At 46.9% G+C, this 13,222-nt stretch overlaps 1 protein-coding gene across 2 annotated transcripts in view; it reads right to left on the reverse strand.

Annotated features, from left to right (window-relative positions):
* Positions 1-12,397, reverse strand: part of MAGI3 (membrane associated guanylate kinase, WW and PDZ domain containing 3) — a 60,809-nt gene extending 48,412 nt beyond the window's left edge. For both annotated transcript variants that reach the window (XM_065649705.1, XM_065649706.1), the window contains exon 1: positions 12,019-12,397. In XM_065649705.1, coding sequence (XP_065505777.1) covers positions 12,019-12,340 — 322 coding nt within the window. In that variant the 5' untranslated portion in view covers positions 12,341-12,397. The remainder of the gene's footprint in view (positions 1-12,018) is intronic.
* Between the last annotated feature and the right edge of the window lie 825 nt (positions 12,398-13,222).

The following is a 13,222-nucleotide window of genomic DNA, read 5'->3' on the forward strand; positions in this document are numbered from 1 at the left end:
AAAACCACAGCAATTTTGTCTTCAAACTTACGCCATTAGCATTTTTTTTGCCACACACCGAATGCAACGCGTTCGAGTTCACATTACAAACACTGTCTCCCAAGGAAACGCTGTCAACTTGAAGCCAAGCCAAGGCAATAAATATTTCTGAGTACTGCTCAGCAAGGGGACACCAGATTTGACGACCGACTGGTCCTTCCACCGACGGTGCCTGCGGCACCGAGTGGTTTTCACAAACACGCTCTCCCTGCACCGCGGCATTTCCAATCTAATCTCGCCGCAAAGCAGATTAGCGAAATTACCGAGCGATAATAGTTTCAGCAACAGAGGTAAAAATACTTCCCTGGTACTTCTGGTCAGCTGATTTCCGAGGAATTCTTTATACCAACAAAGGACAAAACAAGCCATTAAACGTCATTTCCCGGGATTAACACGGGGCTCTGCCGCTCTTACATAAGAGGATTCCGACATTCCCCCCATGCATTAGGAGGAAATCATTTCCACAAACCTAAAACTTCAGGGCTTAGTTATTTCCTGATAGTTCAGTGATTTTAGAGGAAATAAACTGGATGTTAATCCTCTTGCATTTAACGAGCAGTGCCAGCAAACTCTGCCGCTGCCCACCGCAAGAACATCAGGGTGAACCTGGCGTATAACCAAAGCAGAGTTGTTATACTGCCAACGAAACCTTAAAAAGAGGGGGAACGTTTAAGCAGTTTGGGGTTTGGATGTTCTTGTTTCTGTCTGAGTAAAATCTGTGTAAAATGATATAAAAATCCTCCCACGTCCCTAGCTTTTTCATACAAACCACTTAGCGCAGGAGGGAAATACTTATCGGCATGTTGTCTTACAGGGAGTTCAAATTATGTGTCAATGGTTTTATGTTTTGTTTCTTAACGATGTCAGGAAAAGAAGAAATAGCCTACACACGTGCATCCCCGTGCTCAGCTGCGGGATAAAGCTCGTGGGCCACCGGCTGCGCAAACACAAGAAATGTGCCAAACAGAATAAAACAGCCCTGATTTTTACACCAGTTATAATTTTGTTGTGGTCTTCCAAAAAGTCTTCCAAGGAAAAGGAAATCTTAAATCACGACAGGCACTTCTGCTTTTTGTTTCAATTCAATACAGTGATTTTCCTGCCCAAACTCCCTAAGTTTTAAGTCAGACACCGCTCCCCTATGTGCTGCTTTTTTCAGAATCCAAACTGCATGTCCAAGACACTATGCCCATTACATTTTCCTAAAGATTGGCTACAACTACACCAACTATTTAAGCGATACGACGCTTCTTAAAGAGGTTTTCTTTACTAAATCAGACACCAAACCACCTAGTAATCTAAGATTATATTTACTTCATTTGGTTATCTCTAACTTTGTTAAAAACATCCCACAAAACAAAAGCACAGTTGCACATCAGTTGCTTTGTCTATTTCTTTTTAATTTTTACTACCGTCTTCACCACCATAGGAATTTTCGATGACAAGAATAATTTCTTTATGCTTAACACCAAATCAGGTCATTTTTTTCCTTTGAACAACGAGAATTAAAACTGGTTTAATTATTTAGATTCGCCCAGCCAACTGATTTGATAAGTTAAGAAAGAGATATTTGCAGATATTTTAAGATGTACTCAATTGCAGATCAAACACCTCAGGCTGTATTTTCAATTTCTTTCTGGGAACCTCTGTGGTCGGTCACCAGCGCTGTCAGACATGAGATGCCCCCAATGACTCCCACGGTGTTCACAAAACATTGAAGAGGAGCAGCCAGATTAAAAACGAGCTTAACTTTGCCACACAGCCTTGGTGACACCGGAAAATTCAGACAAACAAGTTGAAAGTTACTGCTCTAGAGCAAAAAAACCGCTTTCTACCCTAATGTTATTTCCACTAGGAACTTAATTTGATAAACTACATCACTGTATCAAACAGTAATTAAGCAGCCACTTCAGATGGAATTTTTTCTCTCATCTGTTCTTTCATCAAGATGAAAGGAGATTATTATTTTTTTTAATTTATTTTTCTTTAGCTAAGCACAGAACCGGTGCACATAGCACCGTGCACCGCTCCCCCTTGGGTCCACCTTGGACCCCACCACAGCATCTCCACATCCAAGAGGGACCCGAGAAGATGTCCTGATGCTGTGGATGGAGAGGACACCAGCCAAGGCCACCAAAGGCCCAGCCCCAGGCTGGTCACAGCGTCACCCCCAGACCAGCACGTCCCGTTTTGCCCACAGAGCACGAAGAGCCGATGAACCCTTTGAAAGGGCAAACAGATGGATCCCGGCCAAACGGGTCCCAAACCACACGCTGCATCCTCGCCCGCATGTTAAAACAGCCCTTAATAGGAGAGACACAATTCAAATCCCAAAACATAATTGCGAACATTGAATTGCTCTCAAAGTACAACTGTGAGACAATCCCAGTCCAAGGGAAATTTATTTCTCGCTAAATGTTTTATGAAAAAAAAAAAAAAACCACCTCTGGCAAAGGCAACAGGGACATTTCAGTAGAAACTCAACACTAAACACATTCCTTTATGTTCTTCACATTCAAAGCTTGATGTACAGGCTAAACCACCGAGTATCGATGGTTGTTTTTCAGAGCAATTGCTGGCAGATGACTGCACAGATCACCCAGCTTGTATTTTTAAAATTCAAAATGGCCTTCAGCATTCTTCACAGCAAAACTGGCCGATGATGTGTACCTCAAAGAGCATTTGATTACCAGGAGGCAAACAACACCAGAACATCCCAGCCATCCATTTTTTTATTTCAAAGACATGAAATCTTTATTCATATTTGCACTACAAAGAAGTGAAATGTCTAATGGCCAGGCCTAAAAATGTATGGGTTTATAGTGAGGTGGGTGAAGAAGGGAGCTCGGTTTTTCATTTAAATGACTATGGTGTTTAGTCTACGATGCATCTTGAGTTGAAAACTTCTGAAAGTGTTTTTATGTAAACCTGTGATGGTCTGGAGACAGCTACTGAACATCATAAATCTGCAAGCCAAGAATTCAAGATGGAGTAAACATCACATCTTCCAGGTGCTTGACTGTTTTCCAGATAAGTGGTTTACTTAAAAAAAAAAAAAAAAATCCAGTTTCCAATTCTTTATTTCCTATTGTTAATAAGCTTCCTAAATCAACCCTGGAAGCACCCAGGTCTGGAAACACCCAGGTTGTGTCTCACACCTGCCCAGGAGCAGAGCTGGTGGCACCCGTGTGAAGTGTCACGGCTGAGCAGCTGGCAGGCACGGCTCAACCCAGAAGTGACAAACACACCCCGAAAAATAAACATTTTGGGCTCCGCGGGGTCAGAGTTCTCCGAGCAGGCCCAGCCCTCCCCAGGCCGGCGCCCGGCGGCTGCGACCGGGCCAGGAGCTCTTGGGAAGGCCAAGTTTCACCTCCCCTGTCTGACACGCTCTTTGGCCCTGAACAGATGTACAAATATATATATATATTTATAGTCTGACGCAGGATGGGAGGCCTGCCATGGCCCCACTTCACCCGGGGCGCATCCAGCGGTCTATGAACACTCGGGGCTGCGGGGCGTTCTGGGCGACTTTGATGGGAATTTCTGTAGCTCCCCCACGATATTTAAGAGTCAAAAGCAGACGTGCAAACGAGCTTCACTTCCACAGGCTCCCGCAGCTCCTGCCTGGCCGATAAAGCGAAGTTTTAAATAACATCCAGCACATGAGGGAAGCGTTCCCATGTCTTCGGTTAGAGGTACACAGGGAGCAAATTAGAAAAAAATCTAAACATCTGTGCATCTCCACAGGCAGTTATTAATTAGCACGTACAATCAGTAGAATATTAAGCATTACAAGGCAGAGTCTGCTACGCAGTCTGGTTGGAGCCCAGGCCAGGGCCAGCCCCAGGCACATTACATGCCTGAAGACACGTCCCTGCTACCGGGATTATCTGCTGCGGGTTACGGCCTCGTACTTGTGCTGTGACAGAAGGAACAAACTCCTAATCCTTCTCTTCGGTCCAGTTTTTATTGCGTATTCCCTTATTTCCTTTGCGCTGTATTATAAATCCACCTTTCTCCATCACGTCGCACGAGAGTTTTTCCGGGCTGGCGATTTCGGGCTAGGGTCTCACGTTAGGGCGATACTAGGCTGGGTTTGTAAGAAAGCACGTTCTTCATTTCAACTGCAGTGGATTTGAGAGAACTTCAGTAATGGATAATTCACACCATCACATTAACCTCGTTGATTGCCTTCGCCACCTATTTGAAATAACACTTCATTATCATGCAGATGGAAGTGATGCATTTCTAGACACCAAAAACCAGAATACTTCTCATGTTTGTATAGGATCCACAATCCATATTCATAAGACACCAGCTGTTAGTCTGATTGTATTTATTACCAAAAGTCAGTAATGAAACAGCACTGAAGTAGAACACAATAACAATCAATATTCAAGTGTACCGTGTTCTGGTAGAGCTGGAATTCAAGCTTTACATTTTTTATACAGGTCACTGAAGAGATACAGTGAGCCACAACTTAAAGAAGTTAACTTTTTACTTGTATGTCAGGAAAATACCTGACAATGGCTCAAGCTATACGAACTAGACTACTGTTCAGCAAGCGAAGAGTGACACAGCATGGGGAGTAAACACACTAGTGATTTTCAATTTGAAGAAGTTACACTCAATTGACAGCAATCAACAATTCATAAAAAATTACAGGCCTGAGAAACATACATACTGAAAAGTAGCTTTAAGCAAGGGTTTTTAAAGGTAGCTATGAAAGTAGGCTTTAAAGCTCACTGTCAAAGCCCACAGTTATGTCCAACCACCTCAGTGTGCTTTGCAAATGAAATTACATTTCCACGGAAGAACATTAAACACGCCACATTTGCATGTGACAAAAAAAAAGCACAGCGACACACACCTGAGCAAAAGATTACTGTGATTGTATTTCATAGCAAAAGCTACACCTAACCAAACCTCACAACGTGCCTACGTGCAATCACCCGTATCTGCATCTCAAACAGCTGCACTGAGCCTGTGCAAGGGTTTTTTAACAGCCGGTATGGAAAAATTAACATAAACCCAGCATCCCTTGACCTGCTGCACCAACAGGGCAATTCCCTCTTCTTCTTTGCACTCTCCTTGATACCGCACAGGCAAACGCCCTGCCTAGAATACCCCTTTTTCATCAAAAATGTACGCTCCTGCTTTTAAAAAAACTGCTGAAGTTGGAAGGCAGCCCATTGTATTCAACTCCTGCTGGTGCGTCACCCGGGAGCAGCTCCCGTTCCCACTGTGACCCGCAGAGGGCCTGAAAAAGATTAATTTAACACTGGTTCAAATACCAATTAGCAACCGAGAAGATGAGTTCCTCAGGATTCTGGTTTTGGTGACGGTGTAACCAATCAATACAGTCTGTATTTTCCCCTCACCTTCTGTTCAGCAGACCTAAATAAAGAATTTACTCTCAAATACAAAGAGCTCATATTTTTCTTAATCCAAACCTAGTACTCTCAGGAATACTATTGCTTTGAAGAAGAAAATTGTTCTCATTCAGGGAACAAGATGTGGTTTAACTAACAGCCCATGAACGCAACAAGACATTTCTTAAAAGGAAGCATCATGAATTAAAAAGAACAACCAGAAGGGACTCAAAAGACCTTAAAACAGAGCGACAATCAAAACTAGAGTAATTTTTTCAGCTGTCGATTTGAATGCACAATCTTTGTTATATTTTAAGATTTTTTTAAAGAATTATCAGCTGAAAAATACCTTGAAGCAGATGTTCCAACAATAAACGAGCATAGTGCACAGCAAGTTATACAAGCACATCTTGTTTACTTCAGGAATTTTCTAAAAAAGACAGCTTAAAACTTTAAAGTGTCTTTGTTTTACAAGAGTAAATTTTTTTTTTAATTAAGGAAATTGTATCTTCTGAGAGTGATAAAATCCAGCCATTTTCAACAATGGACTAGCCTGTGACTAAAGCCAGCCAAGAATTCAAGAACACCACCTAGACAACAATTACAAAGACAAAATCTATTGTTGAAATCGTGGCTTTTAATCAAGGTTCATGTTTATTTTATTCTTGGCTCCATTCACATAGCAAGAAAGCCTCCTGCCATCGCGGAGTAGCGGCAAAATTACAGGTTCAAGGATTTTAAACAAGTTCTACGGTGGCATGTAAACCTACGCGCTTTTTTTTTTTTTAAATAGAAAAGTAACAAACAGATATGCAAGAATTTCAAATAAAACTGTCTACCTGAAGGAGAAACAGGAATAACTGGAATACAAGTGCTTGATTGCTCAGTCCTAGTGAATGCGTCGTTGACTTGAAGTGGGGACATGGGCACAGGGGACACCAGCCGTGCCACCCACTTTGCCACCAGCTCCAAGTGACACTGCCCTTACTCTGCGCTATCCTACAGGTCCCTCCTGAGACATTAAGGACCGGCACAGGGAAGAGAATGGCTCTCCTGAAGGAACAAAACAGCACAAATTAAAACCACGGTGTTAAACAGCGCAGCAGCAAAACCCACACGAGGCCTCGTTATCATTTGAAACGAACACGCCAAGAAAGAATAGAATAATTAGAGCGCCTTGATGGTGAAATCATTAACGCAGCACTCATCGCAGTCAAATTTAAACAATGAAGTACGTGAAAGGGAAAGGCGATACGCTTTATGCCAAGAATAATGTTTATGTAAGATTAATATGAGAAAGAAGATTATAAGTTACATGCATGCCCTAATACCCATCGCTTGCAAGAGCTTGATATTCCTCTGCATCCGCACATCTGGGGTGCAAGCGAACAGCTTTTTGCGCAGGGTGGCTCTCAAACCGCTGCAGGACACACGGTTGCTACTGCCAGTGCTTTAGAGAAATAACAGCCTCCAGCAGAAAGCATTTCACATTCAATTTTCTCTTTCAAGACGGCACATCTGTCTTCTGCCCAGCTCCGTGAAACTGGGATACCCTCCACATTCATTATAGCAACTCGACGCGTTTTGGGCTTTTCTTGGTGTGCTAAAAGGAATCAAACTTTCCCTCTTTGGTGTAAAAACGGAGCGGTTCCCCACACCCTCTGGAGCAGGGAGGGCACTTTCCACACCAGCAGCCCCCACCTAAGGCACATGAAGAAGCCCCAGTTCCTCACCCAGCAAATACCAGTTCCACCAGCGAGCTGGACCAACGCCACAGGCACACAGAATTAGAGGAATGCCCTTCCTGCAAGAGGCAAAACTACCCTAGCGTGTACTCCGACCTCTGCTTTACCACGGCACATTTAGAATTGCGTCTGACTTTGCAAAACCAGCCTCGGAGTGTGGGGCGCCCTCCTCTCTGCCTTAATTGCCAAACATGCAAATGTTGACCCCCGCACGGAGGCTTCGTGCCTACCTCGAGCACAAGAGAAAATGGAAATTAATCTTATATACTCCGCTTGGAGTATTGTGTCTCGAGCGCCGAATCGTGATCTGAGTCACTGTATTTGTCAGCACCGTTTTCATTCATTCGGTTTCAGAAAAGGGAGCCCCGCGCACAAGTCGAGTTCTAAACATTTCCATTAATTCCTGTCGGTAATGGAGATATCAGGGATCGATCACCGTGCAACTTTACAAACACGTGAGAAAATGCATCCAGCAATAAGCTGTCTTCTTGTAAGCTTGGACTACATTTTGATCAGGAGAGCATTTGGCAAGATAAGGCCTCAGTAGCTTCAAGATCCTCAAGTCCCAAAAGAGCATGATGTGATTTAGTGAAAGATATCGACTCAAAAAAAATTCACTTGGTACCAAGAACTTCAGAGCACTACATCCACCTGTCAGTCATCTCATTCTCTGTATTAACACACCGTAATTCAAATAAAGCAATAGATGTGAAGTAGTTAAGAGATGCCATGTCAAAAGGTTGCAGACTACGGATGAGCACACAACGGAGCGGCAAACGTGCATCAGCTTTGGACTGGGACCTATTTTATGTATTTTCAAATGGACACGAGCTGGGAAGTCCTCCACGAGCCCCAGCTGGGAGAAAACCACCCAAGGACAAGCTGAAACCCTTCGGCAGGGCAAGGAACCCGAGCTGGAGTAATAAATAAATGCCCCAGCCGCAGGAAAAGCTCCAGCCACGACTGTAGAGTCACCTATGAAACAAACACACACAAACCCAGGGTTTAACAGTTTCAGCAGCACTGAGACTATTAAAATAAAATTTACTCTGAAGGGGACCTTTCATCATTTTAAATCTTGCTGCGTTTTTTACTAAAATCAGTTTTGATGCAATAGAGCCAACGTACATTCTCTCAAGGGACAAAACCATGTGCTCTGGACGTGTCTCTCAAGCGGCTGAGCTACAAGGCTCTGCCCGTTTCTTCCCAGATGCTACTTATAGTGGCCATGAAACCACAATAATTGCCACAGAGTAGCTGTATTCATCAAAGCTCCTTAGTTTGGAAGGAAAACACATTCCTTCCTACACAGTATCTGGCAACTCAGGCTGCAGAAAGAAGAACATGCAGACAATCAGTAATTTTTCTTAGTAAGTCTGCAGCCTGGTTTTGATGTATTTTGGCTACCATGCTGCTATGAAGGAAGAAGGCATTCAAAGTTATATTTACGAGTATTTTAGCAAGCAGGCTCGCCTGCACATCCAAACGTCTTTCCAGCTCAATCTGAATGCCATATGCCAACGGGTAGGTACCGGCAGAGGATGAACTTAGAACTCAAAGACAATGGGTATGACTAAAACAAAACGCTTTATTTTTTCCTTAACAGAAATCAAAGAACCTGCAGCAGTGCCAGCTGGTTGCAAGGTTAATGTTCTAATCCAAGTACCAGCGGCCAGGGAAGGTTCTCGAGCCACAGTGCAGCCATCGTTCCGATGCATGTAAGCATGCGATTAGCTCAAAACCAGCACTTACCAACGTGTGGCTAAAATACAAATGCACTCATTACGACGAGCCAGCCCACATTAGCAGGCGTGCACATCCATACAAATATCACATCGCACAAAAAGCCTTACTTCTCTAAACTGCCGTTTGCCCATCTGATCAAGATGATGACTAGTTACACAAAAATAAAGGTATGGTTATAATCTCGAACATCAACTGGAATGAAGGGACATCTTTTATTCAGATAACTCAGATCCCAGCATCAATCCAGGGGTACCAGCAGAGAGCTTGAGGTCGCCCTTCTACAGACTCCGCTGCATCCGTCCCTATCAATACCAGAAAGGAAGATTTTCCAGATTTTCCTCACCCGGGGTATAACTGCGACACCCACGACGCACCCGCAGCCTGTGGCACACGGGTCTTGTCCCCCCTCCTCAGCGAGCCAGGACGGAGAAACACAGCGAACAACAAATCTCTCCAACAAAATGGTCCATCACTTGTGATGTGCAGTTAACAGATGGCGTTCAAATTAACATTCATATCTTTCAAGTGTCTTATCAAACAAGACTAAACAGCATCTTGAAATTCCCATTTTACATTTTCTGTGAGCTTGCTAGAAGTATCACAGACAGATTTTACTGCTGTCAACTAAAGCTGTTGCTGCCTCTAATGAAGGACTACAAAACTATGTGAAATAAAGCAGTTCGGTCCCCAAAACGCTGCTCCAAGCCACGGGGACACCTGCAAGACAGATCCAGCTCCTAAACAACAAAGTCACTCTTAAAGTATGTTTTAAAATACTGTATTTAAGGATACTGACACAGAAAATTAATGTAATAATCATCTGATGATAAGCTGGCAGTATGTTCCAGTACGGGAAAAATTGCTGGATCTGAAGCTTCAATGTGATATGTTCTAAAAGTGATATAAAAATCAGCATAAAAACACTAGTTCTCTTTTTACAGCTCAACCCAGCGTGCAGTTTACAAGCTCAGGATGACTGCGCTAAACAGCACAGGTCTCTGCAAAATTCCAGCAGCGGTTTCCTTCTGTTGAGAAAACCATTCCCATATTTGAACTGTTACGAACCCCCAGGAGAATCCTGCCCTTCTCTTTTGGCAGCTATACAGCACTCACTTGGCAAGAGCCTTTTCCAGTCGATTGACACCTTGGCTGAAAGTCTACCTGAAAATCCACTACACCAAAACACTTGCATTGATTAAACCAACCAGCGAACCGTCAAAAATTAACAGACTTTCTTCTAAAAAGGAACTAAATGGCATTTATTCACGCACCCAATATTTTAATTCTTAACAGCAGCTTTAACCAACTTGCTGGAATCAGTCCTGTCAATCTCCTGGACCCTTTTCCCACTTCATATTTGGAACTCCTCAAGAGCATCATCTGGCTCTGACTATTTTCTACTACTCATTGTATCATTTTTTTCTAAAATCTTTCCTGCCAGCTTTAGCTCAACAGTTGGATCAACCTCTCTGTTATGGAAAGTCCCAGTACAGGAATACCCCTATTTCCCTCCATGGTAAGCACAAGAAATCCCTTTGATCTTCTAACTAAACTTTCATCTTCCACGAGCTTTCTCTTTCTAAGATAAATTTATTATTGTCTTCTATCTTAAACAATTTGTCCCTCAACTTTTTTTATCCTCTTATTTCACACCTAACTGGTAGCAGTTTGTTCTTTTCTGTTTATTTCCAAAATTGGAAACCCTGTCTGAATGAAGAACAGACATCTTTCAAAGCCTACCCGGCTTCTGTGAGTGCTTCTGTGAGGTGTGGGTTTGGTTTTGGGTTTTGTTTTGGTTGGGATTTTTTTGTTGGGGCTTTTTTTTTTTGTAATTTGGTAACAGGTGATATGCATCAGGACCAGCTGCTCAGTTTCTATATAAAAATGACTTTTCATCAGTAGGAAAACCTGATTTAAAATATGTATGTATCACCTAAAGCCAAACAGTAACCCTGCAGTTACGAAAGAAATACAAGACAGGTGTTAAAGAAGCCATATAGGAAATATCACAGACTTCAGTCATGGAAATACTGGTATCAGTTGAGATTCAGAGAAAAGCAGTTTTACGCAAGGCAGTTTCTTTATAACACACCAAGCTCACACCTGGATTGTCTGACCAGGAAAGCGGTAAATCTGAAGCTCGTTACACTGTGAATCATTAGCTCCTGCGACTGCAGGTACCACTATTTAGCATTAACTTGACATTTGACAGGCATGTTGATAAAGAAGATTTTACCACAGCGATCTGATATCATTAGTTAATTGAAGTTTACACAAAATTAATCCAAATCTATGGAACAAAATCACCCGGAGTTTGTTCTCGGTGTTTCTCTTCCGCAAATTAGAAGCCAAGGGGACGAGCGATGGGGCTCCCGCCAGCCGCGCTCCCACCCTCCCTGGTCCTGACCACCCAACACCTGCCCTCACCCCGCTCTGAGGAGTTCCTAACACAAATACCATGTAAAATCCATGTAAAACACCAGGTTGTGGACCCCGCACTCCCCGGGCAGCCGCTGCCCCACCGGCGGGGACCGGGACCGGGACCCTCCACGGGGGACGAGTCACCCGGGATCTCCGCTCGGCCCCGTGGGGCGACCGCCGAGCCCCACGCGGGTGTCGCACCCACGGAACACCCGAAACAACGGCGCGACACCACCGGCCCCCTCCGCCCCCGGCTACGCGGGTGCCGCGGCCACCGGGGGCAGCAGCCGGGAACCGAACCCTCGACCCTCGGGACAGCGGCGCCCCCGGGCTCCAGCGGCGGCACCGGCGGCTCACCGGAGGCCAGCCCGCTGCCGGCGGCCCCGACGGGCCGGGGGAGCGAGCGCCGCCCGCCAGCGCCGCCCCGGGGCCGCAGCGGGACTCCGGGGGCCCCACGCGGCAGCGGGGCCGCCCCGTTCGGCGGAGGCGCCCTCCGGGAGCCGAGGAAACTTTCCCAGCCCGGCACCCGCCCGCCGCTTCCCCGCGTCCCGCCGCCTGCGGGCGGGCGCTCCCGCACCCCCCTCCGCGGCCCTCCCGCCGCCCCGCAGGGCGCCGGCGCGGCGGGGCCTACCCGCGGCCGAGCTCGGCGGCGGGGCGGGCCGCGGGTCCGGCGGGGCCTGCGGCGGCCGGCTCACCTGGGCGCACGGTCTTGAGGCGCACGGGTTCCCTGAAGTGCCGGACCACGGCCAGCGTGTCGCGGTGCGTGAGGCCGCTGACGGGGGTGCCGTTCACCTCCAGGAGCACGTCGCCCGGCGCCGGCGCTTTCCCCGAGAGCAGCGCGGGGCCCGGCGCGCCCTCGCCGCCCGGCAGCAGGCGGCCCGCCAGGTAGGGGAACTCGCCGCGCTCGGCGCCGCCGCGCAGGAGCTCGGGGTCGGGGCCCGCCGGGCCGCCCCAGGACACCACGCACTCCTGCACCTTGCTCAGCCAGTGCCGCTTCTTCCGCAGCGTCTTGGACATGCCGCACCACGGGGCGCCGCTGCCCGCCCCGCGCCACCGCCGCTCCCTCCCCGGCCGCGGCTGCCGCCCGACTGCCGCCCCGCCGCGGCGCCGCCCCGCCCCGCCCCGCCGCGCGCCGCCCGGCCACGCCCCCCGCCGCGCGCCCCCGGTCCCGCCACGCCCAGGCGGCCGGCGCTGGCCACGCCCCCTCCGGCCGCCGCGCCGCCGGCCCCGCGGGGCGGGGCTGGTGCCGTGACGGGCAGCGCGGCCGCCGGGACCCGCCCCTCGGGACCGGGACGGGGGAGCGCCGGGGCTGTCCCGGCTGGAGCGCGGTGCTTCTCGGCTGGGCTGAGCACGGCGGGCCGGGCAGGGCTCGAGCCGCCGGATACGGCTTCCGTGACGACATTTTTTCCCAAAGGAAAACACGAATCCGGCGCGTTCGCCCTTCCCGGGAGCGCGGTAGCGAAATCTGCAGGGGCAGGAACTGGGCTCGTACTGAAATCTGCAGGGACAGGAGCTGGGCTCGGTGGTCCGTGTGGGTCCCTTCCCACTCAGGACATTCAGTTCTATTCCATTCTATTCCATTCCGTTCCATTCCATTCTATTCTATTCTATTCTATTCTATTCTATTCTATTCTATTCTATTCTATTCTATTCTATTCTATTCTATTCTATTCTATTCTACTCTATTCTATTCTATTTCTATTCTATTCTAATTCTATTCCATTCTATTATATTCCATTCCATTCCACTCCATTCCATTCCACTCCATTCCATTCTATTCTACTCTACTCTATTCTGCTTTATTCTATTCTACTCTATTCTAATTCGGTTTCATATTCTATTTTCTTTTCCCTTCCCTTCCCTCTCCCCTCCTCCATTCCGTTCCATTCCATTCCGTTC

The sequence above is a fragment of the Caloenas nicobarica genome, chromosome 21 (assembly GCF_036013445.1).
Source record: "Caloenas nicobarica isolate bCalNic1 chromosome 21, bCalNic1.hap1, whole genome shotgun sequence".
In the NCBI taxonomy this organism is placed as follows: Eukaryota; Metazoa; Chordata; class Aves; order Columbiformes; family Columbidae; genus Caloenas; species Caloenas nicobarica.